The sequence below is a fragment of the Akebia trifoliata genome, chromosome 15, assembly GCF_017979445.1.
Source record: "Akebia trifoliata isolate Shusen 1 chromosome 15, ASM1797944v1, whole genome shotgun sequence".
Classification (NCBI taxonomy): domain Eukaryota; kingdom Viridiplantae; phylum Streptophyta; class Magnoliopsida; order Ranunculales; family Lardizabalaceae; genus Akebia; species Akebia trifoliata.
The window spans coordinates 21,252,419-21,280,098 of NC_141389.1; the positions used below are offsets into that span (position 1 = coordinate 21,252,419).

Genomic DNA, 27,680 nt, shown 5'->3' on the forward strand with positions numbered 1-27,680 from the left:
GAGTGTTTTAATCTTTTCTTGTGTATCCCAAGGAAAATGATTTACATTTCTGTGATGGGGACGACTCAACTATATTATATCTCATCTTTAACTCACTCTATTGTTTTTTTATTTGTTAACTCTTAACCTCAATTTTTCTTTTCTTTTTTTTTTAAGTAATATCTCTTCAATTTTATTTTTTTCACTTTTACCCCTATTAACCCCAAGAGAGAATGCACGCAGAACTCTAGTCCACCAATGTAACTATACTGAGCGAGCTTTTGCATGGTCAAAGAACAGCTTGAATAAGAGTCCTTTTGCATTTATTTTTTTTGATGATTCAGTATACTTGAACAGCCAAATAATTCAAATGCTTCTCACTAAAATTACTTTGACATAAGATCGATCATTTATTTTTCATTATGATCACCAAATTGATGATATTATTGAGCATGGCCCATCAAAGAGGCCAATAAATTGCATACTCTTTGATTAATGGGTATGAACATGGCAAGATGTGTAAAGGTTCCACTAAAAATGTCTAGATTTGATAGGATCTAAACTGTTCATGCAGCATCACAGAAACAGCAAGAATGAAGCCATGGGTTTCATCGATAAAACTGAAGACCCTTAAAAGAAAAAGAAAAAAATGAAGATCTAGTCTATAGCTAGATAAACAAGAAGATAGTAAACAGAGGTGCAGGTTTGGATTCAGAACAAAGTGAACTGTACAACATAGAAAATATGAGAGATGAACAATTTGCAACTGAAACCATCATCCATTTTCAACCCCAATTTCAGAACCCATGGAAAGGAAATCCAAAGCATCTGCCAATCCACTCCACGGTAACCTGTTAGAAAAAGAAACCATATACGCTTTTAAAAGCTCTACAAACAAATTACCAATACCCAATGGAGAGCTTTTTAATGGGTTCCAATTTGACAAAACAAGGTGAACAACGCCGCATTGATTTTGTCAGAGATGCTTGAATTCTAAAAGTACCCAAAACTACATATTTAAAAGAGCCATGAGATTTGACATGGCTCAACAAGAAGCATGCAGAAATCCAATAGTCATATAATTGACTATATTCAACTTTCAGAACCTTGACTTCTGACTTGTTTGATTCATCCTAGAATTTATGATGATTTGGTTACAAGACGATTCTCTGAAGAGACTCCAAGGAACAAAATCACATTATTATATTATTTACAAAGACAACTACGTAAGTTATTGCCAAAACATAAAAATAACAATGGAGTTTGTATGGTTTTACATGTGTTAAGTGGGTAAAAAAGCATACATGTTTCCAACCCAAATAAAATAATTCTTAGTTTCAACTTTCTATAGATCTTAATTAGAAGTGTTAATTAGAAAGGTTATGGGTCGCATTGTGTCCATTATCCTCAGACAATGAATGACCATTACCTATTTATTATTATAGGATCATAAGAACGTTTTCTATGTTATTTTAACTTCCTATCATGTTATTTTTCAAGTGCAGATGTATTGTGGAGCCACACCCCCAGAAATAGTGCAGGGATTTCTTACCACATGGGAGTGCAGAAACGGCCAATCTAGGCCATCCATCTGACTGACAACCCTCTCGATTGACCACACGAATCCCTTGTCCCCTTCATGCCTATACCCTACCATGTATTATACTTAAATAAAATGAATTGCAGCATTTGAATTTATTTAAAAAATTATATAATAGAAACGGGCAAAAGCAGTGTGCCACTATTTTGCCTACACCATAATATGGTTAAGGTAACCATCATTATCTTCATAAATTAAACCTTGATAATACTTTTTTTTTTCAATATTTTACAAAAAAATACATGAAACATTTAGTGATAGTGGAGCACACCAGAAAATACAACACCAGCATACCCACCTGTATGTAACTGCACAAGCAACAAAATATTTCCATTCCTCATCTGCACAACTTCAATTTGTTTTCTTCACCTAATTTTCAGCCACAACCAAGATACATGAACAAGTTGACTGGTTTTTTGCAATTTGAAATCCCGTATCTATTCTTTTGATGTTGATCTGACCCAGAATGTTTCATTTCCTGTGACATCTATATCAAATGTTTTGGTAGTGCAAATTAGTGTTTGCTTGATTCATAAACTAAAGTAAATTGCAAAGAAATAGGCATACTGTAGCAGTTCTGTCATTGGACACTTACCTTCACAGGAGAGACTTGAATACATCTGAACCTAAATCAAGAAGAGAGAATCCATAGTTGTTTGACGAAGCACTTCTGAACTCCGATCGAGTCCATGAGAAGCCACCTGCCATCCAGCAGTATTAACTTAAAAATGATTATACATATACGATCATTAAAATATTAGAGGAAAATAAAACAAATTGACCACGTAATAAGAGCCAATCAAGTTGCTAGTATTACAGTGAACATTAAGATCATGAAATGGTTCAAAAAGGGAGGAAAATTTATTTATTTACCATATGCGTTAGAGCTGCATAGCGTTCCTTGTTCAAATACAATGGCTTCCCTCTATGCATGTCGATATCCTGCAATTGGAAACATGTTTAAGACCATGCAAAAAAAGGAATGGAACAGTGGATCAGGAACATCTTTAACAACGATTATGAGTAAATAAACTGTATCCACAAAATGTTACCAAGCGCATTCAGAAGATAATAAACAGCACCATAACAATCAATATCAAAGCATCATACAAAAATTTGGGTTTGGCTGAATGAATCCTGCTCGTACATAATATATTTTAAGTTAAGCATACATCCAAATGCTACCGATTCGGGTATGAGACGTTTGGTGCTTGTTGTAAATCATAAAAGAAAATGTTGCAGATCACTAGGTTAGACCACAATAAACTATCCTTTATCAACATTTACCATATGGGAGAAATGGAATTCAGTGATTTCCAAGACTTTTGGCATCACTTTTAACCATAAGGTACTCAAGACTCATATAGTAGGATCCGAGTAGGAACGAATTCGGATCCAGATAAAAATCGAATCTGAACATGGATATACTAAGATCCAGCCCGGGTCCAACCGATTTTAAGCCCCATCTCTACTGACTTCCTTCTCTTTTCCTTCAAAGGCTTCCGCTTTCCTCTCTTTCCAAATACACCAACTAATAGCAAAAAGCCATAGGCACCAAAGGGTTCTTTGATGGAAACAAACCACAAAAACAAAAATAAACAGCAGAAAACAATAAATAAAAGTAGAAAATATCACTTCTATTTGAGAAGAAAATACTCTTCTACAATCTTAGCAACTCTAAAAGCTTTAAAAACTTACACACATACCTCTCCTAGACCATGGAGAGCCTTGGTCCTTAGCTACCATAATTTTAATTGAAATTCTAGGTATCGATTGAAGGGACATTGAATCGCATCTCCTCATCTCGAATAAATAGTGATCTTCTCGAACTCAAAGTACATAGATGAGGTTATTTCTAAAAAAATTATCCTCCTCAGAAGGATAAGCACATGTTCGGAGAAATACCAACCATCCTTAGAACGTTTGGAGCATGGATAATCCATTATATTCTCAAGAAATTTAAAAAATAAAAATAAAAATGGCAAGTTCATAGCATCTAAATGTACTTCCCATTATTTTATATGTGCAGCCCTGTTCATTTCTAGCTATCTTCTAAAAACTATTGAAGATTCTAGAAGATGTAACTTTCGCTTTTCATTTAACATGTGCGGTAGTCCACGTAACCCCAGCTTACCAATCAAAAATAAAAGACCCTATCACTCTCTTCTAGAAAATGGAATATCCTCCTGACATAAAAAGTACATGTCACAACACCCAAATTGCATTGCCACCCCAAAAAAGAATCGAAAGAAAAAAAGAAAGAAACATGACAAATTAGTATTGTCTTACGTAGAAGCTAACAAGGGATGAACTTGAGGTGGGTTGGGGAGGCACAAGCGGCCAATAGAATAACAGGTTCTCCGAGGGATGATCAATGTGTAGATTGTTCAACCACTCAAAGGTGGATCAAGGAACAAGAACCGACCAGCAAAAAGAGCCAAATGTTCCTCTGACAAGTAGTGCATTTTGATTCACACTTTTAAGGTCCCAAATGCTCCACCTCAGTAACTAAAGAGAAGGATCAGCAACTTGGTAGACTAGCTGAGGACCCTCAACACTAGAATACTCGGCTGTTCCATCATAAAATATTACATCCTCAACCTTGTGTGCATCACAAAAACACTGCTTGACAAGCCAGCCCTTGATCTCCACTTGCAAGGCTTAGGGCTATTATGAAACATGACACGTAGGAATTAGAATGTGGAAAGTCACATCAATAGTACACGAAATCAATGGCGTCCACTACTTCTCCATAAAGATTCAGGGATGCTGATGGAATCTAGGGCTTCCCAAAAAGTGTGCTACAAAAACAGTGCGTCATTGGGAACTCAAGGAGGAAGCTCAGGATAACATTTCATAAGTCAAGACATCCCTAGAAAACATATCCCATTGGGTACAAACCCCTAACCCTTAAGGTCTAGGGAGGACAGAGAGGTAGTCAAAGAAAATGGTTGTAAGTATGAATCTATTTCCTCTGGAGTAATTCTTATTTCCCTTCAGCTTCAGCCTTGAGGCCTTGATTCCTCTATCCAATCCATGTATTGCTCCTCACAATGACTCTCAAGCAATTAGTGGCCAGTTTAGGCGGACATGGAGGTCAGCAAAGGCCAAGAACCTCTTCTCAACCCTAGATTTCCCCTTCAAACCTAAAAATCCCACTAGTCACATTAATATCATCCATGCAGACATAATCATAATAGAGTACCTTATGAAGTTTGAAATAGAGAGAAACTATGACAATGGCATTTTTCCATAGGCAAGCGCATGGAGCCAGGTTTTGAACTTAGGTCAGTTCTATTGCCGCTCGAGGAATTTACACTTTTACCAAGTTGGCACCTTCCACTTTATAGCATTTAAGGGAGTGTCTCTCTGATGATTATCATAAATATCCAGTGATTATGCTAGTATGACATTAAAAGCAGCTAATCATGACTTCTATACACAATTTAAAATTACAAAACAGTTTGATTTACCTCTTCTCCAAAGTCATCCAAGTAGGGAGAAGGCCAAGGTGCCTGACGTGCGGATCTTTGCAGCAAGATTGTGGTTTTCTGTTATAAGAAAACGGTTAGCAAGCCATGTTTAGAAATAAAGGGGAAAATATACATTATATGAGAAATTCACTAAATAATGATGACAGATATTGAGCAAGCCAAACAAAATTAATGTCCAGCAAGTACAAAGCATACCTTAATCAACAGAAATACTCCAATACCAGCACCACAGGACATCGCGTGAGTTTGGCATCCACTTTCCCTTAAAAAGCAGTAAGAAATGTCAAAATTGTATGTTTTGCTAAAAAGTGGAAAGGTTAACATAGCTAAATACAAGGTTTAGATTCAACAAATAATAAAAATACTATCACGAAGAAAAATAAAGAGAAAAATATGGAACCTGCAGCAGGATTTCCAGGTTGGAGAACATAATCTACCACACAGCAAGCATAATGCCAATTCATCTACAGCAGCTTTGCATTCAGGACACTGGCGTTTTATATACCTGATAAATCAAGTATTTTTATTGAAAGACTAAAATTTCAACCAAAGGAAGGTAAGTCATTTAAAAGCATATCTGATAGAGAGTTCTCAGAAGCAAACCTCTCCAAGAGATCCTGGTAAAGATATGGCAGACACATCAACCTAAAAGGAACTGCTGGAGTGGAATGCAAAGCATGTCCATAATTACGGACTTCAAACTCCTTGCAGAAATGGTGGAACCATTTTAAGCTCAAAGCACGCAAAACTTTATCCTTGAGAACAACATCCAACTTGGGAATCTGAAACATATGTTCCAGCTCCTCCACATCTTGAAGCTCCATTGAAAGATGACCATCACTTTGAAACATATCATCGTTCACACGGGAAGATGACCTATCCAACTCACGAGATCTAGCACAGAACGGTGCTGACATTGAAGATTTTAGCAATTTCCATAGTAATGCACACCTTCGTAAATAAGGAAGACTCAATCTACGAATCATATCCTTAGGATGGCAAGAAGAACCAATATGGTTGGAAACAAAATACTGTTGAGCAACTACAGATTTAATTTTGCAGATATCGTCAATCAGGCAATCACCAAATCCTAACTCAGTGGTATCATACTGATTTTTTCCGCAACACGTGATTAATGCCTGCAAGCGCAACATACCAGGATGGGAAAATCAGGTTCCAAGAGAAAACACATATAAAATCTGAGTTTCCGTACAACCTGTCGTTTAAAAGAATTTTCTTTAACAACTTAGAATACCTGAACTACACAGACAACATAGAAGAGATGGACAAGAGATAAGAAAGACTCTGCAGATGATAGAAATGGATATGGAAGAGAAAACAGAATCCACATCAACGATGAGAAAGGATCATGAGCAAGGACAGGATCAGCAGCTCGTTTCCAAAACTGAATGTCGGGATAAACAACTCCTTTGTCAATATGCTTCAGGACAGCCGAGATATTGCCTGCAAAATGTACGGTCAATGAGGAACCTGAAAATTGTACTCCTATGATGCAAAATAACCAGACAAATGACATGGACAAAAGGTAAACATCATTAGGTGTGTTGGAAAAAGTTGTGTTTGCCTAAAACGAATGGTGGTTTGAGCTTTATAAATTTTAAATCAATGAACGCGGCTTTGTTGGGAAAGTGGTTATGGAGGTTTGGAGAGGAATGTGAGAGTATTTGGAGGAGAGCAATAGTGGAAAATTTTGGGGTTAGCATAAATGGGTGGGAAAGTGGGACGGCTAGAAGGTCGTTTGGTTGTGGAGTTTGGAAAGGTATCTTGAGAAGTCTTCCTTTATTTAAGAAAGGGAAAGGGACTAAAGTGAGATTTTGGGAGGATTGGTGGTGTGGGGATGGACCGCTTAAGGATCTTTTTTCGAATCTTTTCGATTTGTCTTTGGTTGTGGAGTTTGGAAAGGTATCTTGAGAAGTCTTCCTTTATTTAAGAAAAATGTTAAATTCAAGGTTGGGAAAGGGACTAAGGTGAGATTTTGGGAGGATTGGTGGTGCAAGGATGGACCGCTTAAGGATCCATTTTCGGATCTTTTTGATTTGTCTTTGAGAAAAGGTCAAAGTCATCTATCTTTTTAGAACCATTGGGAATGGGGACATCAATTGGATCTTTGGGTGTAGAAAGACCTTCAAAGATTGGGGAGTTTGCTCTATTTGGTGGAGAAGAGCCACACGGATGCTACTTTGGAGGATCATAGAATTTGGGGTGGAACTAGAGATGGGAGTTTCTCGGTCAAATCTATATATGATACCTTAGTTCCAAGGAGCTCAATGATGTTCCCTCATACATTTGTGTGGGGTGGTAAGGTGCATTCAAAGATCTCGGCCTTTATTTGGTTGACGGCTTTAGGGAGATTACCAACCTTGGACCAATTGATTAGAAGAGGCTTCATTTCTCCTAATTAGTGTTGTTTGTATACTTTGGCTGCGGAAAATTCGGATCACTTATTCATTCATTGTCGAGTGGCTTCTCAGATTTGGTTGCATTTCTTTCTCTTTGGCATTGCGGGTTGTTTGCCCCATTCGGTCAAATGGCTATTGGATTTGTGGCTAACTTGGGGAGGCTTCTTTTCCTTATCGAAATGGATTCTTTGGTACTAGCTCCATTTGCAAGTCGTTGGGGTAGTTGGAAAGAAAAGAATAGTCGTTCCTTTGAAGGGAAAATTTCCGTGATGGAAGAAGACTTGATTTTATCGATTCTTGAAGATTTTATTGCAGATGGGATAGGATTTGTAATTTGGTGTTGGAGTAGTTTCTTTGGAGCTTTGTTGTTCTTCTCTTTTCTTTGCTTGTTTGTCCTTGTTGTACGGGTTGATCTTCTCAACCCCCCTTCTTTTTTTACATCTTAATAAAATTATCTTTCCAATCAAAGAAAGTTCTAAGGCAACTCAAGATCAAATACTTGTCAGTTGCCATATTTATAGTGACAGTTCAAGTGTGCAGAACATGTGAGGCTTTGGTTGCAAAGGCCTTGAGGACTGGATGCCTTAATATTCAATATCTATAGTTTTAATTCACATGTTACACTGGCTTCAAATGTGCTACAAGTAGTAGTTGTAATGATACCTCTTTGAGTGGAAGCACCAAGGCTTCAACTAAAGAGCAATAAAAATAGTAACATCAATCACACTAGATATGTATTAAAAGAAACAGCAGTAATAGTAGTCATACCTCGTCGGCTGCCTCTGCTAGTCGAAAAGTCATCTATAGAAACACAAGAACAAATTGACCCTGCAAAGAGTTGAATGCCTCTAAACCTTAGCAGCACTTGAAGACAATTCTCACTTCGAGTGCTTTGAACAACTTGGAGCAACAAGGATAATATAAATCCAGAAGATGATTCAAGTTCCCCATTTAAAGCTTCAAGACTAGACGTTGAACCTCCTGTACACATATTAGACCTTGCCCCACGGGCTGCAATTTCTGTCGAGATCAGGGAATATTTAAGGGTGTCCCAGAGAATCATGGAGTGGCTTACCCTCCCAGATGCTAAAAGCTTATCAAGTCTGTCAGGAAAATACATTTTACATAGTAAACGAAAGACAGGTTCTAAAGATTGTCGCATTATCTCGTTCCGCTGTTGGGAAAAAGTTTTCTGAATTCCACCCTTCCCAACCATGTTGGCAGCAGTTTGAAGGAGAGTGAGGCCATGTGTAAGGCGAAGAACAGAAGTTCCTGATGTGATCGAAGATCCTGTAGTTTGTTCTGATATAAGGTCAGATAACATTATCTGCTTCCCAACCTTACTAGAATCGCCAGGGAATGCTGGCAACACTGAATTTGCAAGCCTTCGGCATACAGGACAGAGGAATTCACCCTGACAAGATAAGAGCAAATACCAGTAAGATAACAAATTATTTCCATCTTCTACAACAGAAAAAATATGCAAAAGAACACCATACCTGATCAGGATCCACAACTTGCCCTCCTTCGAAAACAATTCTCCTGACATGTCTGTGTGGGCAGTGTAAAAAATAATCAGGTCACACACTCCCGTAACAATATATCTAGTCATCATCAATGTATAGGTTTACTACCAGTAACTCTCTTTTTTATATAAGCAAAAGCATTTATTAAGAAAAACGAAAAGAGAGGTCGAGGAGACCATCCCAAATATACAGGGAAGGGACAACAAGCCAAAAAAGGGCACCGACTACAGAACCTAGTCAATTTGTCACTTCACAATAAATAAAGAATATATAAATGGGTGCATAAACATCCAGATAATGAATCGCAAAATTGTACAATTTAACTTCTAAATAATTGAGAAAAGATGAGCCAACAGCAAGCAATGTGGTTCCAAGTAAAAAATTTACCTTTCCCTCAGAGATGACAAATAGCGATCACGACACTCCCGATGCACAGCATGCCCACATGAAGAAATATGAATCCCATTACAATCTGTCGGACCAAATCCATCAAATGATGCATACTGAATAGAGGTTTTCGACGTTGCATTTTCGCTACGAGAGGTCTTGGAAGCTTGAGGATGTTCTGATGTTTCTTTTGCAAGAGATGAGATATATTTTCCAAGCAGTATAGATTCAAAATCTCTGCTTTGGGTTAAACACTTTTTGGTATGTGAGGTTGAAATATTCATCTCATCCTCCATAACATTTGAATGCAGCAAGATATCTTGCACATCTTTCAGTATGGAGTGGAAGATATCATTTTCCATCATCTCAATGGAAGATGCAGTATTTGTGTTTGTCTCATGGGATATACTTGGCAGATGGATATTCCTAGTAGCAGCAAGCCGTTCCTTTATGAAATGCAGAAATGCATCAACTTCGCTGGGTAGCCCAACATGCGTGAACTCGTTCACTGCATTCTGAACCAACTGCACTAAATGAGGAGATGAAATCATCTCCGGACTGCTTGAGAGAATGTTCCTTCCAAATGAATCAGACGTCTCACTTGCAGTGATAGAAAGATGGTCATTGTCTGAAAGGTGTACTTGTTCCCATGAAGGAGGACCTCTCTCCACAAAACTCACAAGTCGAGATTTCTTGTCCCGGAAACAAGAATAACAGATGAGACTTTTTTTAATCATTGTGACAAGAGTAATAATCCATTTACAGTCCAAATTATAAGGGAGGAAAATGGCTTCTTAAGAATAGGCACATATCATATGCTAGGTAACACACATTAAATAATCCCTTACCTGGAGAAGAATCAGGAAAGATACAGGATTTTTAGAATCTGGATCCCGGCAAAGAGAACAAACAACTGGTGCTGACTCCCCTGAGACATGACTGTTATCGGACATAAACAAATCTTCTTTTGATTTTGAAACAACTACCTCCTCAGTTGACGTGGATTTGAGGCTTGCCATAAACTTGGACTGTGCAGCTCTCATCTTTTCCTACATGAATCATAATATCAAACAACATGGCATGAAAGAGATGGAAATTCAGTATATGAATCATAATATCACTCACAAATTATGCATGGCACTCACAAGTTACGACTTGCCACTTGTGTTGTTTCTTATCACCAAAAAAAAAATTATCAAAAAAAGTTATAACTTGTGAGATTTTTCAAGTGATTATGTATGGAATCTATACATAGCACAAATTCCAATAATCTACCATGTGGTTTCATTAATATTAAAATAAAAAAATAAAAAAAAAGATTCATCTAAACCTCTCTTCAAGGAAGTTAGAACTTGGAAGAACTATTTAACAGTGAGCACGTTCAATCCACCCCTCCCCAGGTAAACTAACACAGTTAACCAATAAAGAAAAGATAGAAATAATCTTAAGAACACACTAACATGAAAATAAATCATTGGAAACAAAATGCTGCACACATCGTCCAGGTAGAAATTGCTCCAAAACACCATGCAATGGGAGTATTGCATACAGCAGAAAATAACAACTCACCAATATAGCAGCTTGTCGCTCTCGAGCCTTCGCTTTGCGGTCCTCAACATCAGAAGTTGAGCCTGATGGTATATCTCCATTCGGAATGGGTTGAGACAAATGACAAACCACCTCAGGTGCTAGTCTTTGCAGCTTAGGCAAGCAATCAACATTAAGCTCCACAAACTTTTTCAATAAATTTTCAATCAAAGAAGAAAGGTCACACTGCCCTGCTTCCACAAAATTGTTAACATTTTCTTTCTTATGCATCCTCATCAATGAAACAAGTAGTGATAACAAGCTTTGCTGCTTCCATGGACCACTCTCATTTGGTGATTCAACAACAATTTCTTCACCAGCACAAGCCAGCATAGGAAGGGAATCTTCCAAATCACGTGAAGTACTACCACATGATTGCTGACTGGATTGTCTCTTAAGGTAGCAGATGTCTAACGCAAGTGAAAGTAGGTGTAATGCTGTAACAAGAACTCCATCAGGAGCACGTGACGAAGACGACTTATCTGTGAAAACAGCATAAAACAACACTGCACGAACAATTTTGAGGACTGCTCTTGAAGTAGCTATTCTAGAAATTCCATTGAGGGGATAAAACACTTTCGTCCATTTAGGTAACTGAGAAGTCAAAGCAGAAACCTTACAGAACCACAAGTATCTCTCTTCTGCAACTTGCAACTCCCTTGAGTTCCAACGAGGATGATACAAATCCAATTCTTTCCAGAATATTTTTCGCAGTGAATATTTACCCTGGAAAGCACACAAAGATCAGGATACTACCGGAGCTTATTTGCATGGCTAAATATGATGGTAGATATTTGAGACTATGAACCAAACCTGCTTCATTCCAGATGGATTAGCATACACTGCAACTTCATCCAAAATTTTCTGAAGCTTATCATTTTCAGAAAGGTCATGAGGAAGATATTTTACAAGCTGACTACGAGTAGCATCTGCAATGGCTAGCTTATAAATCAATTCTCTTCGCAAACTTTCAGCAGTAGAGAGCCCACAGAAATGCCGTTCTTTGACTATTTGTATGATTAGAGTGAGCATTTCCTGAACTAAAACTGGTTCATACCTGAAAACACAGTGTTCTTTTACAACACATTTAGTTTCTGCAATTTCTAGATATAACCAGATGAGCTAACTCAAAACTAACCCCGTGAATGACAGGGAACAATATAAATATGACACAGGAAGAAATGGTATTCTAAAGAAATCTGCAAATAAATTGTAAGATTAGAAGAAGACAAATGAGATAATCAATTCAAAACATAATTGATTTTATTAATTATTCGATGTAAAAAAGCCAGCTGCTTAGAGTGATAATAGCAAATGGCCGAGTAACATAACTAGCAGATAATATTCTTTAGACAAAAACATTAAATGACTTAGAAAGGTTTGAGATTTTTTTTCTTCAGAAAAAACCAGAGTTGATTATGAGTAGCTGACATAAGACAAGATTCCCCTCTAATCTGTGTATTTCCACAATATTTCGCAATCAGTTGTTTAGGAAAGATTGCTACTATAGTCATACAGCTAGTGAACAACATCAAAATTATAGAAAGGAAATTCTCTAAGCCCATGTTCAACAACCTCATCAACATGAACATGTGATGCAGGACAGTGATGTCTAACCAGAAATGATGAGTTTGAGACTAAGTCAGTCACTAAGAGCAATTTTAACATAAAACAAAAGCTCATGCAACCATAAATCAATATTAAGAAAAGAAGAAAACACTAGTAAGCAATTAGACAAGGTCCTAAGGCAATCACAATCTCACGGTAAAAATTCTTCAATTATTTGAAAGAAGATATGGCAATGGAAGATTGGTCTTCCGCTAGTTTAGATCCAATTACCAGTGATCTCAATCAAGGATTTCAAGAAACAAGTTTAAGCTCAAGCGTTAATATTATGGTGTCAAGATGTAATAATAAAATTAGGATAAGTCTTGGATGCAAACAAAAATATCCAGCAACCTAGTCTACTTAGGATAGGTGTAGGGTGACAGGAAATAGGGTGTGGGTAAGGTTTAGGTGGATTTTAGTAGATGTGGCTATGATTAGAAAAGGTTTAGGAGTGAATTAGGTATTTAGGTGTTGTAACTAAATTACAGCAGTGTTAAAGGGTTAGAGATGGGTTTAGCTAGGGTTTTGTGGGATTCATGAAGGGCGTGGCTGGGTATGTGTTTGTTGAATTGTATTTCAGTAAGGTGTTGGTATGACTAATGGTATCAAAAAACAGAAAAATAATGGTGAAAGATGGAGAAGATAAGAAGATAAAGAAGAAAATAGAAGATTATCTTGGAATCACACCAAGATGGCGTTACACCAAGCCATTCATAGGAGAGCTCAAAACTCTGTAAATTTTACTCAATGGCTGCAAAACAATGAACTCAAAACAGTATTTATAAGACTCCCTAAACCCTAATCTAATCTCAACCATTAAAATCAAATGCCATGATTTAAAATAGATCATAATAACCCATTAAAAAAAAACCAACAACAACATAGAACAGGTCTGAGGGCCCCCAAACACACGGAACAAATAGAAAATTAGAATTTAGCCTAAATCTAAACAAATCTGGCAATGTAGGCCTGTGATGCCTTCATCAACATGTATCTCTCCACGTTCTCTTTTTGTCATTCATTTTATCAACAGTAATCCACCAGTGATTTGAATATTTCGTATTCATCAGGATGTAATCACAAAAGCACTATCCAGAAACCAAATGCAAATTATAATGTACTTTGGCAATGAGGTTCGTGCGTGGAGTTCAACCCCTCCTACATTTGAACTTCTCTCTACAGACAAATCAAGATTCCATTTGACCAAACATATCCCCAGTGATTTTATTAGTTGAAATGAAGAAAACATGTGTGTGTGTGTGTGTGTGTGTGTGTGTGAGAGAGAGAGAGAGAGAGAAAGGGGGGGGGGGGGGCTGTTTTTCATGTGGAAGAGGCTGGTGAGGCAAAATTGTATCTAACTAAGAGATGGCACATGTGCCAAAGCTGACACTGATCCAAAGTATTAGTTAGACACAAAGCCCCAATAAACTGAATACACAAATCCAAATAATATGTTCCATATATTAACAGAGAGATTATTTTTAAATGCTTTGGTTCATTAAGTATGTAATATAAAGAGAACGTATTTTTACAGGGAGAGAAGGTATTTAGATGAGATCAATACATTAAATCATATAAAGAATATAGCTGAAAAGAAAATATTTGAATAAAGCGGCGTTCTACTTGCACCAATCATTGTGCTCTATGCCCCCAGTTAAGGAGCCAAATAAAAAATTGATGAAATGACCAAATTGACCCAAACAAAAAAACCCTCCACCCCCCCACCTAAACATAGGTTTAACTCTTTGCTCAGTAGGAAGTTACTCGATAAGACCCTATCAAATCCACCTAAAAGAACTCGGTAGGAACCTAATCTATCGAATCACTTTTGGCATTTAAGGTACTGAACTACCGAATGAAGCTTCATTTGATTTTTTTTTTTTTTTGTTGTTGTTGTTGTTGTTGTTGCTGTCGAAATCATGGTCATTGCTAACATACTTTGCAACTTCCAAGGGTATTGCTTCTTGTATTGCGAAGAAGAAGAAGACAGAATGAGTTTCGGTTGGCATGGTGGGTGCAAAGATTAACTGGAAAAAAGGTGGGTGTGTTGAGACTGGATGGATTTTAGGGAGGTGCAAAGTGTAAGTGGGTGTGGAGAGACTAAACAGTGGGTGCAAGTAACTGGCTCTTGACTAAATTCTTGAGTTCTTTGGACAAGTGTGTCCACATATGTCTCACAAGACTATGACACATATCTGGCACATCATGAACCGTACCACTCCTAAACAATCTGCATAGTGTTTTAAGGAGTCAAACTTCCAAACTTCACCAAAAAAAGAAAAGAAAAAGCAGTCTTCTTGCTTTAAAGTTCCAAGTTTTACATAGTAAAGGGCTCCATCAAGGTTTGACAGTTATGGGATGTCTACCTGTACAAAGTGCAATTTTACTGTGGGAAGACAAGGAAGTTCAATATAACATAAAGTAAATTAAAGACATAGGTTTAGGATTTCAATCAAATGAAGTAGAAAATGTGCAATAATGTTCACACATGAGGAGAAAATTGCACGTATTAACACTTGGGTCAGAGCTTTGCTATACAAAGATTAGGTCAATGCCTAGTTGCTTTACATATTCAAAGAAAGCATAATCACAAAAAGGTAGTTCAATGAGCGAATTAGTTGACGTTGCACCCACGAAGTATGAAAAGTGTCAAACATTTGGAACTACCCGGGGAGGAGTTTGGAACAGAAACAAGGAAAATGAGAACACTTAAATGGAGGAATCGATTGTATTTCGTCCTTTGTTCCCCATAGCAATTGGGGATTGAAAAACACCAAATTTGATGACAATAAGGAGAAGACGAAGTATGAACATGCTATAGAGACATGGCAACATATGTCGAGGAGACCTCATATCCACCCAGTTTGTCAACTTTTTTGGAAATGATATAAGGAATGGTGTTTTATGCAGGACAAAAAAACTCTCCTCTGGAGAATTATATAATCATTGGGCGTATATCGATGAACAAAAAAGAAACAACTTGAGCAACGAATTTATCAATCGAATGGAAGCTCTCGACAAGAGGTCTCTTGCTTTGGATGTACTCGAAAAAAGAATTAGATTGCCCAGTGATGAGACTGAACATATAAGCATGAAGAGAGTGTACAAGTATAATTTTCAGATGATGAATGAACTGAGGGTGTTTACACGATAGATTTGGGTTCAAAACCCACCCTTGCATGAGTTATTAGTCTAATGCAGGATGCAAAAAAAGTCAACAATCACGGGGTTCAATGGCAATTTTACAATTATTTACCCGCTTGAGCCAACAGTCACAGGTTCAATGGCAATTTTGCAATTAGTTATGTTGCCGCTTGCTTGGGTACACAATTTTTTTTATCAATTTTGTTTTAGAAGAATTGTAGAAAGATAATTGTCAAGTCTCTATGTGAGAGCTTGGCAGTACTTTATATCAATAAAGAAGTAAAAAGACAAAAGTGCCCTTACAAACCAGAAATAAATAGAAGTTAAATAAAACTATGTCTAAATAACAACTAGAGCTAAAATAACTAGATTATTTCCAATACTCCCCCTCAAGCTAGTGTAAATATATCAACTAAATCCAGCTTGACAAGATGAGAATTAGTGATAAACAGACCAACAGACTTCGTAAGCATGTCGGCAAGTTGATCTAAAAAAGGTACAAAGACTGTCTGAAGATCACCAAATCGAGCTTTCTCCCTGAGAAAGTAAATATCATGCTTAGTTCTCTTATGAAGGACTGAGTCAGACGCCAGCATAATAGCAGACTTGTTGTCACAGAACAAAATAGAAGAACCTAAGACAGGAAATCCCAACTCTGCTAGTAAAGAACGAAGTCAAGTTAGCTCACATGTACCAAGAGCCATAGCACGATACTCAGCTTCAGCAGAAGAACGAGAAACAACATTTTGTTTCTTACCTTTTCACGAGATAAGATTGTTACCATAAAAAGTACAGAAACCAGAGGTAGATCTCCTATCTATGAGAGAACCGGCATAATCAACATCTGTAAAACAAGACAAATGCGGCTGAGCAGTGGAAGAATAGAAAAGTCCAAACCAGGATGCGACTTCAAGTAACGAAGGATACGATAAACGACATTAAAGTAAGAAGTACGCGGAGTATACATGAACTGACTGACCACACTAATCGCAAAGGACTAGTCCGGTCTAGTATTAGTCAGATAAATCAAACGACCTACAAGTCTTTGATAAGACTAAGGATCTGATAAAAGATCACCAGAGTCAGCATTAAGACGATGATTCTAATCTATAGGTGAGGAAGCAGGACGACAATCAAGCATCCCAGTGTCCTAAAAAAGATCCAATGTGTATTTACGCTGAGAGAATGAAATACCACGGCGAGAGCGGGTCACTTCTATCCCCAAGAAATACTTGGGTGGACCCAAATCCTTAACCTCAAAAACACGACCTAATAGCACCTTAACTTTATCAATCCACTGTGCATCATCCCTGATCACAATAATGTCATCCACATAAATCAAAACAATGGTGCAACATCCATCCACTCCTCGACAACAAAGCAAGTATGATCTGAGTGACATCTGAAAAATTCCATAGATAAAATAACCTCAGAGAACCGTTGAAACTAGACTTGTGGGGCCTGCTTCAGGTCATATAGAGATTTAAGAAAACGATATACCTTCCCAGAATACTCCCCCTGAAAACGAAACCTTGGAGGAGGGTCCATATAAATAACCTCAGTCAAATCACCATTCAAAAAGGTGTTCTTCACATCAAGTTGGTGAAGTGGTCAGGAGTTACACGCAGTTAGAAAGACAAGAAATCGAACAGTGGAGAGTTTGGCGACAGGAGCAAATGTGGCACCAAAATCTCTTCTTGGAGTCTGTGTAAATCCCTTAGCAACGAGACTTGCCTTATACCGATCAACAGTACCATCAGCAAGATATTTCACTGTAAAGACTCATTTACAACCAACAGTCCGTTCCCCAGATGAGCGAGTGACAAGCTCCCAAGTATTATTTTTCTGCAAAGTATTCATCTCAACAATCATAACTTTAGTCCACTGGTGGTCTTGCAAAGCCTCTGATACAGATCGAGAGACTCGAATAGAATCAATGACTACAAGGTAGGTCTGATAAGAGGAAGAGAGACTCTGATAGGAAACAAACTGAGCAATAGGATGATCAGTAACACACTCCCGCTTACCTCTGCGAAGGGCAATAGGTAAGTGAGAATCAGAAATAGAAGGAATAAGAACAAGTATATTTGTGGAGGTAGGAGATGAGATACCTACTTCCAAGGAGGAGGTCGGCAAGGGTGTAAGAGAACGAGAGCAACGAGAGTAGACTTGAAGCTTCGACGAAGATGGAAGAAAAATGGGAGATAACAACACTATAGGAGATGAATCCTACAAAGTAAGAGAGTCCTGCAAAGTAAATGTGGCATGAAAGTATGGAACATTTTCAAAGAAAGTAAAATCAAGAGAGTGTATGACACGATGAGAAATTGGATCATAACACCGATACCCTTTGGACATAAAGGAGTAATCCAAGAAAATGCATTGAATGGATTTGTCATCCAATTTGGCACGATTGGGTGTCCTGTCTTGAACAAAACACGTGCATCTAAATACTCGAGGTGTAATAAGAAAAAGTATACTATCGGGTTGAAGGACATGAAGAGGCACTTGTCCCTCTAAGGTACGACTAGGGACGCGGTTAATAAGATCAGCCGCAGTGAGGACTGCCATATTCCAATATGCTTTAGGAACATGCATTCCTCGGAGAAGACAACGAACAACGTTCATGAGATGGCGATTCTTACGTTCCGCCACCCCGTTCAGTTCAGGAGTATAAGGACAAGTCAACTGGTGAAGCATACCATGCTCATGAAAATGAGAGCGAATCCCATTAGATATATATTCCCTCCCATTATCAAATCGAAGAGATTTAATAGTAATATTGTACTGGGTTTGAATCATTTTTAAAAAATTGACAAAAATAGGAAGCACCTTAGAACGAGAATGCATTAGATAAACCCAAGTACAACGAAGAATAGTCATCAATAAATGTAACATAATATCTGTGACCATTAAAAGCAGTAATAGGAGAAGGCACCCACACATCAAAATGAATTAAATCAAATATTTTATTAACTCAATGCATACGAGGAATATAAGAAGTACGTGTGTGTTTAGAAAGTTCACACACAGAACACTGAAATTTGTGTCCACTACAAGCAATTTTTAAAGCAGGAAATAATTGACATAAGTGCTAAAAATTGACATGTCCTAAGCGAGCATGCCATAAATCTAAAGTCTGAGAAGAAAATGTATGACTCCCAGAGGAAGGAAGCACTAAAGCCGGAACTGCAGTAAACCGAGATCTAAACAAATACAGCCCATCCCTCTCATACTCCTTGCCAAAAATCCTCCTCGAAGTCAGGTCCTGAAAAATGCAGTGAGTGGGAAAAAAGGTAACTGAGCAATTTAGTGATCTAATAATACTACTCACAAACATAAGATTAAGAGATAGATGAGGGACATGAAGCACAGAATCTAATGATATCTTAGAAGATAAGGGGATGGTACCCTTGCTGTGGATAGGTGTAAGAGATCCATTAGCAAGACGAACCTCCCTATGAGTGGTAGGAAAAATATAAGAGGTAAAATGACTAAACTCACCGGTCATGTAATTAGAGGCACCAGAATCAATAACCCATGTCAGTGGAGCAGAGCTAGATTGAGTGACATGAAAAGCAGAGGATGTACCTGGAGGCCTAGTAACTGAGGCCATTGTCAAGGAGGGATGGGTGTGAGCATGGATTTGATCCCAAATAATAGTGGCAATCTGAGTCTGTAGCTGTTGCAAATCAATAGTGCCAGGTGAGGAAAGATGATCAGTGAGAGGAATGGACAACGATGACTCTACTGTAGCGGCACGAGGAGCAGACTATCTCAGAAATGAAGTGGACGAAGATCGTGGTATCAAATGCGAATAGAGCTGAAAACAACGGACTTTCTCATGACCAATTTTTCCACAATGACTGCAAGTAAGGCTATTCCCTTTACCACGACCACGGCTGCCACAACCATGACTCCCTGATCCCGGGATCCGAATGTCGGATAAACTCGAATTAGTTACTAGAGCCATCTGATCTGTAGCAGGAACAGAGAGAATACCAGGTGCCTGAGTTTGAGAGGGAACAATACGACAACGACGCTCATCACTGTCAATGGTCGCAAATATCTCAAATAAAGGAGGTAAAGGAGTGGTATTAAGGATCTAGGTCCAAAGTGCTTCAAACTCAAGACGTAAACCCATGAGAAACTGATATATCTGTTGTCGAGCAATCCTCTTAACCACAAATCCGGTTGCTTCTGCGGATAGCTCAGCCATAGAATCATAATGATAGAGCTCCTCCCAACGAATCTGGAGGAACCCAAAATAATCAGCTACACTCTGTGTTCCTTGAGTAGCCTGGGCAATGTCTCGGTAAAGCTCATAAATTCTCGAGTCATTCCTAGCATGAGCATATGTCTGATTGAGGGCTAACCAAAAAGACGAAATAGTTTCGTGATACATAAACATTGTATAGATCCGCTACTCCATTGAATTATATAGTCATCCAAGAATAGTGCAGTTATCGATCTCCCAATGTTCAAATTTGGGATCAGTGAGAGGAGGTTTAGTAACGGTTCCCAAAAGCCATCCAGATTTACCTCTACTACCCAAATAAATTCGCACAGACCGAGACCAGGACTGAAAATTTCGACCATCTAGTAGGGCATTAGTTATACGCTGGACTGAAGAATTTGTCCCAAGAGTTGTGTTGGAATCCTTGGTCCCGTTAATTGTCGTCATAGCCCACTATAAACAATAAAACTTTGGATCAAAGGGAGATCTCACGTAGAATTAATCCAAGGTGGAAGAAATCACAAGTAGAAGGAGCAGCAACGCTATCATAGGTCTCTTAGCAGTCAAAACAGGAATCTCTAGCAATTCTACTACTGTCGCAGATGAACAAGTCTGTTGCAAGCCTTCACAAGCCTGTCGCAAAGTTTCACAAACCCTTACAAATAGCCCTACTTCTATCACAACCCTTCATAAAGTCCCACAGATCTATCGCAAGCACTCTACAACGATTATACTACAATCGCAAGCAGTCCACAGCTGACGCAACCTTTCACAAAGTCCTACAGACTTATCGCAAGCAATCCACTACAGTTATATTGCAATCGCAAGAAGTCCACAGCAGTTATGCTGCAATCGAAGATCGTCGCAAGGTCCAATAGACCTTTCCTAACTCTCAAACAGCAGAAATTCTATTGTCGTAGGTAAACAGAGATGTCGCAAGTCCTCACAAGATGTCACAAAGCTTCACAAGGTCCAATAGACCTGTCGTAACTCTCAAACAGCAGATATTCTGCTGTCGTAGATAACCAAAGATGTCGCAAGTCCTCACAATCAGCCCTACTACTGTCGCAGCCCTTCACAAAGTCCCAAAGACATGTCATAACTCTCAAAGAATTGACCTACTACTATTGCAACCCTTCACAAGGTCTCACAAACTTATCGTAACTCTCAAAAAACAGATATGCTGTTGTCGCAGGTAACCCCAGCCCACAGAAACTAATTGCAAGTAGCAGAAAGCACTCCTACAATCTATTCACAGGCAGAAACCCTAACTTGGGTAAAAAATTTCAACTCAATACATTGAAACATAGAAACCCTATTGTAGGGTAGAAGCACAGCGCAAAAAAAATTATCGCAGCATGTGAAAAATTTTTGATAGAATCCCTATCGCAACATGCGATTGGCGGAAGATGAGAAAAAAGCCCTTAAAGGGGAGACCTTCTAATGAAGTTCCTGCTAGGTTAGTAGGTCTAAAAAATTTAGGGTTGTTGATGGAGGGAGGAAGAAGAAAAGTAAAAGAAATAAAGGAGACTTCAAGATCCCACGAACCAGAGAAGGGAACCCAAAGGAGGTTGATGGATCCTCTAGACTCTGATACTAAGAAGAATTGTAGAAAGATAATTGTCAAGTCTCTGTGTGAGAGCTTGGCAAAAATTTATATCAGTAAAGAAGTAAAAAGACAAAAGTGCCCTTACAAACCAGAAATAAATAGAAGTTAAATAAAACTATATCTAAATAACAACTAGAGCTAAAATAACTAGATTATTTCCAATACTTTGCAATACAAAGATTAAGTCAATGCCTAGTTGCTTTACATATTCAAAGAAAGCATAATCACAAAAAGGTAGTTCAATAAGCGAATTAGTTGATGTTGCACCCATGAAGTATGAAAAGTGTCAAACATTTGGAACTACCCGGGGAGGAGTTAGGAACATAAACAAGGAAAACGAGAACACTTAAATGGAGGAATCGATTGTATTTCGTCCTTTGCTCCCCATAGCAATTGGGGATCGAAAAACACCAAATTTGATGACAATAAGGGGAAGACGAAGTACGAACATGCTATAGAGACATTGCAACAAATGTCGAGGAGGCCTCATATCCACCCAGTTTATCAACTTTTTTGGAAATGATACAACGAAAGGTGTTTTTATGCACGACAGAAAAACTCTCCTCTGAAGAACTGTATAATCATTGGGTTTATACCAATGAACAAAAAAGAAACAACCTGAGCAACGAATTTAGCAATCGAATGGAAGCTCTCGACAACAGGTCTCTTGCTTTGGATGTACTCGAAAAAAGGATTAGATTGTGCAATGATGAGACTAAACATATAAGCATGAAGACAGTGTACAAGTATAATTTTCAGATGATGAATGAACTAAGGGTGTTTACACAATAGATTTGGGTTCAAAACCCACCCTTGCCTGAGTTATTAGTCTAATGCAGGATGCAAAAAAAGTCAACAATCACGGGGTTCAATGGCAATTTTACAATTATTTACGTTGCCGCTTGAGCCAATAGTCACAGGTTCAATGGCAATTTTGCAATTATTTATGTTGTCGCTTGCTTGAGTCTACAGTTTTTTTTATCAATTTTGTTTTACTGGGATTAGCTTCAGATTGGTTATTTTTAGTTTTTAGATGTCTTTTGATTATTTTAGGAGTTAGATATGAGTCTGAGTATTATTTACATCAAAACTTGTCACATTAGGTTGATTTCTTTGTCATTTGAAAGGTTATTAGCCAAAGATTTTACGATTCCGATGAGTTTTAAGAAAGGTATGGTCAAAATATTGATAGAATATCAGTTTTACACGGGATTGGCTTATCAAGTCAAAAGTGTGAATGTGTAAGTCATGTTAGGATTCCTAAATAGGGTATTTTTATATATAGATTGCATTAGGACTTATTTATAAACAATTTAATTAATAAAGAATTAGTTTCTTTCAATAGAGCTTCTTAGTGTGATTTCTCCATTGTTCTTGATGTGATTCCTAGGTCCCATCATTCTATCCCTTCTCTTTCTCTTCTAATCTTACATCTCTTTTCTTGATTTTCTTTTAATTTTCTTGAATCCAGAACTCTTGAATTCATGAAACCCCTTTCCCTCAACCCTTTTAATTATTTCCCCCTTCTCTTAATCCTTACTCCTCAATCTATGACCCTCAAATCATCCCCTCATCAAACCTACCCCGTACCCTTAAACCTAATTACATGACCATGTTGAAAATTATTATAATTGTTTAACATATAGCCACTGGGATTATGGAAACCTTTCACAACAGCCAATAAAACCCTTCTAGGTCTAGACTCTTTTCTTGAAATCCCTTTTCCTTAAATCTCAATCTTTAACTCACTCCTAAATCAGATTCCCTAACCCATATTTCATCTTTTTCCCACACCATCCTGCATTAGGTCTCATTAAAAACAGGCTTACCCAATGGTAACACCCAAAAAGAAAAACGTATCAATCAAAAAAAAAAAAAAAAAATCCTAGATACATGAATTGATGCACACATGCAATCACAACATATGCAGATAGTCAATTCGTTTAGAAAAGGTATAGTGAGGTTGGGCGCCTACTCATTAGACTGTTCAAGATTCAAAGAAAGGTAGCTTGATAAGCCAAATCGTTCTAGAATTCTTTCAACATAGAGGTCTGGTGGAGCTAATGAGGCACAACACTGCAAGAGAAATAGATCAAGCTCTAAACCCTGTTCAGACCTGCACAAGAGAACAAATAAAATAAAGAACCATCAATAAGCTCTATCAATAAATTGGTATTAGAAACATATAGACAACCTAATCTGAACTACAAGAATCACACAAAAACTGACTTACCAACGAACTGAACGGTACCACTCACAACTTAATATAGCTGTGTCACCATTCTTCCGCCACATGCCAGCACGCACCTGAGCACAAAATACCCTTATCCGTAGGGGATGCTCCATAACAAAGGCAGAAAACCCATGCGGATGGCAGCCTCCCAAAACCTTCCCAAAGAAATCATTATAGTGTCCAGGTAATGGAAAAGGAAAGCTGGGGTTGTTCATCTCCAGTGCTCCAGATTCCCCATAACATTTATTCAATGCTTTTTGTAACAGCATTGAAAGTAATCGATGTAAAGGAATGTGAAGAGATATATCCTGTGAACTGACATCGTAAGTTATATCTGGCCAATCTGAAAAACTCAATACACCAAGTGCTTCCCTTTCTGGAACACATTCTTTCTCTATAACATTGTCATCAGAGCCCCCACTGGCACATTCTGTCTCCAGGTCAATATCCATATCAAAACCACTATAAATAGGTGAAGGACCAAACCTATCATGAAGTTCACTCACAGCCCTGAGTCTACCTCTAGCTGAAGGTGCACGGTATACCTTTGAGGTACTTCTTCCTTTACTAATCCTAGATGATGTTTTCTTCAAGGCTAAGAAATTGCTACCCATACTACTAAAAGTATCTGGAGATAAAAAATTCATGGGATCCGTTGATACAACATTAAATTCCAACCAGTTTCCAATAGCCCTCAGGCACTCTGTTAACAAAGTCACAGAAGATACAAGGGAAATACAACTCCCAGTATCAAAATTGACTTCAGACACCGGTGATGCCCCATCCAGTGCACTACTTCTCCCTGTTGTACCACATACAGAGCTTTCTTGAGAAAGTCTACCGACTTTTGTGTGTCGTAAGCTATCACTGTCATCCAAGTCAAACTTCATTCCTTCAATTGAAAATGCTCCAGCCACCAAAAGAGAATGAACTTTTGCAATAGAGTCCCCAAGAACAAAAGGGTTATGCATAGTCTCATTTTCTTCCTCCACACGAAGGCCAGCTATTCGCTTTTGAGGGTTCATAGCTTGCACAAAGTTCAAAAGTTGTATCCAAGTTCTGGAGATATCTGGCTGCTCTTGAGTTACATACTTGGGAATCTCAAAATGACTCATGACATAACGTGTATCTTCAACCAGACGGATAGTGGTTCCATACAAACCTGCCCATCTATTGACCTGCAAAAGGATCCTGATCAACTATTTTTCTCAATGATGGCATAGGGGAAAAAAAGGCTTCTAAACTTAGTAGTAGAGAAACTAGTTCAAAATCTTATGCAAGAAAATAGCTGGTCATCCATAATTCCATATCATTCAGCTACAACTACAGCATCTCCTCTCTAGTTGAAATGATCATACAAACAAATGAAAAGAACAGCAATAAAATGAATTGCAAAACTGATGATGCACGCTAAGAAATATGTTTCCCAACTAAGCTAGGAAAGCTCGCTTAGGTACGTAAGAACTCAAATGGATCAATAAATTTACATGTATAACATCCTAAGAAAACCATTAGGATGTTCAAATCAATAATAAGAGCAAATTTTAGCAGGTGTAGTAAGCATTGCACTGGAATCCAGTATAGTTCACAAAGTCAGTAAAAAAATCCACAGATCGAGTATCGAGTGCTTCACCCCACTGATGCAATACCAAAATACTTTAACTTTATATGCTTAACGATTCCACATGGAGCTGATCAAATGGGTGGTGGATTAAGAAGACTGAATTGTGATTGGGGAATTTTTGAAAAGGAAGTAATAATCAATCTAGTACCTGTAATTGACCTTCTTCACCACAAGAAACAAAAATATCCTCCAAACATCCCAATAATATGCCCAGCAGATTCATCTCTTTCACTAGACGTGGCGTTAGAGTTGGCACTGTGAGAATTTGAACGGAAAAAGTAGAAAGCAGAGGATACTTATCCAGCACAGAATCACTACACTCTTTTATAGCTTCTTTTACAGTATCTGGATAATATTTTATAAATACTTTCGCAAACTCATACTTAAAAGTGGGTTCACCCAGCAATTTCAAAAGCAGCTCATGAAGCTTTCCCACAACTGATTTGCTCAAGAATCTCTCGGCCCTCACCAGAACATCCAACAAACCAACTGAAGAGAACAATCTTCTAGAAACAAAACTGAGCAAACTTTCACTGTACTTGCAAAATTCAAGAAGCATCTCAACAATATCATATGTCAACACCTTGGCAATCTTTAACCATTCATCATCACGACCACCTGCTTGCACAAACACTAGCTTTTCTTTCCAACAAATGAGAAGCACGTCAAGGACGGGCCCCACGGAATTAGCAGTCTCCTCAGGAAGAGGTTTGATCTGCTCTGCCCCTTTATGCTTTGAACAGAAGCCCTCACGTTTCCATGCAGTTACATCTCCACAGTCACAACACCCACCACCCGTATACATAAGAGAATAATCATGGTCCTTGTGACTTCCATTCTGGAAACATGGAACGCATATAGCGCACGTTGGATCATGTTCACATGTCCGGCATCGATACGCAATATCATTTTGTCCCCAAACAGCTCCACAAACGCCACGCTGACCAACATTCCCTTCACTTAATTTCTTCATGGAAGCCACCGGTTCATCCTCGAACATCAACCATTTCAGCCACATCATGCTTTCACAAAATTGTTCTTTTATGGTTGGACCTCTTGAAGCTCCTCCTCCTCCATGGTTCGATTTGACTTCCAGAATGGCCTCGATTACATTCTTATCAGTAGGTAAGATTGCATATACAATCTCAGTTAACTTATACTTGTTTTCCTTCATAAATGTGACTAAACCTCGCTGGAGTTGATTAAGATACTGATCCGGAACTCCACATTGAACAAGTCTCTGAAATTGCATTTTTGAGCAAATAAAAATTTAAATGCCTTAATCAATACATGGTATGCAATTTTCTTCAAAACTCAAACTCCAATACAATTTATGAAATTTCGAAAACATTACTTAGGAAAGACGGCATAATTAGAAACAGAAATTAAACTATAACAAAGTGAAATTTACCAAACACACGTTGAAATTTTAAAATAATAATAATAATAATAATAATAGTAAAAGAAAAGGTCTTGAAATGAACAATTTAGAAACAGAAATTGAACTCTAACAAAGTGAAATCCACCAAAAGCACGTTGAAAATGAAAAATATATATCTATAGTAAAAGAAAAGATCATAAAATAGACAATTTATAAACAGAAATTGAACTATAACAAAGTGAAATTCACCAAAAACAAGTTGAACAGATCTTAAAAGAGCCAATCTCAAATTTTCAACCAATAAACATAGTTTCAGACACAAATTCGATTTTTTTTTTTTTTAAAGCATCTTTAACCCTAAAAAGAAACCTACAAAAGTAAGCAATCTAACAGAGAAACTCCAAAATCGAAATCCCTCCCCCCCAAAAAAATATATATATCGATTATCAGTAACACCAATTAAATGGAAAAGTGTGAAATTGAAGTGCTTTCACCTAAAAATCACATATTTCGGAAGGAGAAGCAATTAGAAACGTCACCTGTAGAATTCGATCTTGCGGAGAACGGAGATTCCGCTCTGATGGGGAATCGACCTCCATTCCAGAAACTAAACGCAGCCAATCGGCGCAACTCCAGTAACTCGATCTTGAGCTTCCACGCCCCAGCGTTGCAGAGAACGAGAACCACAAAATCACAAACTATTTACAGAAACCCTAACTTTTTTTCTAAGGTTTCTAATATTCGAATATGTCATTAATAACTCCACTGCTTCTCAACCTCGGTATCGCTACTCCTTTCCACAACAGCTTCTCCCTCTCCCTCTCTCTCTCTCTCTCTCTCGCCTTTGTTGT

General features: G+C 37.9%; 1 protein-coding gene across 4 annotated transcripts; it reads right to left on the bottom strand.

The window, feature by feature from the left end:
- Positions 1-501: 501 nt before the first annotated feature.
- On the bottom strand, positions 502-27,680 carry PRT6 (proteolysis 6). Of its 4 annotated transcripts, none has more exons than XR_015172512.1 (20): positions 27,369-27,680; positions 25,597-26,688; positions 23,825-25,002; positions 23,567-23,707; positions 11,807-12,050; positions 10,976-11,719; positions 10,255-10,455; positions 9,407-10,098; positions 8,993-9,044; positions 8,262-8,907; positions 6,329-6,537; positions 5,677-6,212; positions 5,474-5,578; positions 5,269-5,335; positions 5,053-5,130; positions 2,453-2,521; positions 2,175-2,280; positions 1,878-2,066; positions 1,532-1,622; positions 502-830 (listed from the first exon to the last, which is right to left on the bottom strand). XR_015172512.1 is itself a non-coding variant. In XM_086425189.1 (18 exons), exons 1-17 carry the CDS (start codon positions 27,426-27,428, stop codon positions 2,206-2,208), a joined length of 6,189 nt encoding a protein of 2,062 aa, XP_086281315.1. In that variant the 5' UTR covers positions 27,429-27,680; the 3' UTR covers positions 1,660-2,066; positions 2,175-2,205. The 4 variants fall into 4 exon arrangements, 1 of the variants encoding a protein (XP_086281315.1); XR_015172511.1 differs by having other exon boundaries at positions 1,532-1,629; XR_015172510.1 differs by lacking the exon at positions 1,532-1,622.

Coding starts and splice junctions, on each gene's coding strand:
- PRT6 (XM_086425189.1), bottom strand. CDS start 27,428: ATGGAGGTCGATTCCCCATCAGAGCGGAATCTCCGTTCTCCGCAAGAT. Junction 6,213..6,328: donor ATGTTGTCTGTGTAGTTCAG/GTATTCTAAGTT, acceptor TTGCGCTTGCAG/GCATTAATCACGTGTTGCGG. Junction 5,579..5,676: donor TACCAGGATCTCTTGGAGAG/GTTTGCTTCTGA, acceptor TTGATTTATCAG/GTATATAAAACGCCAGTGTC.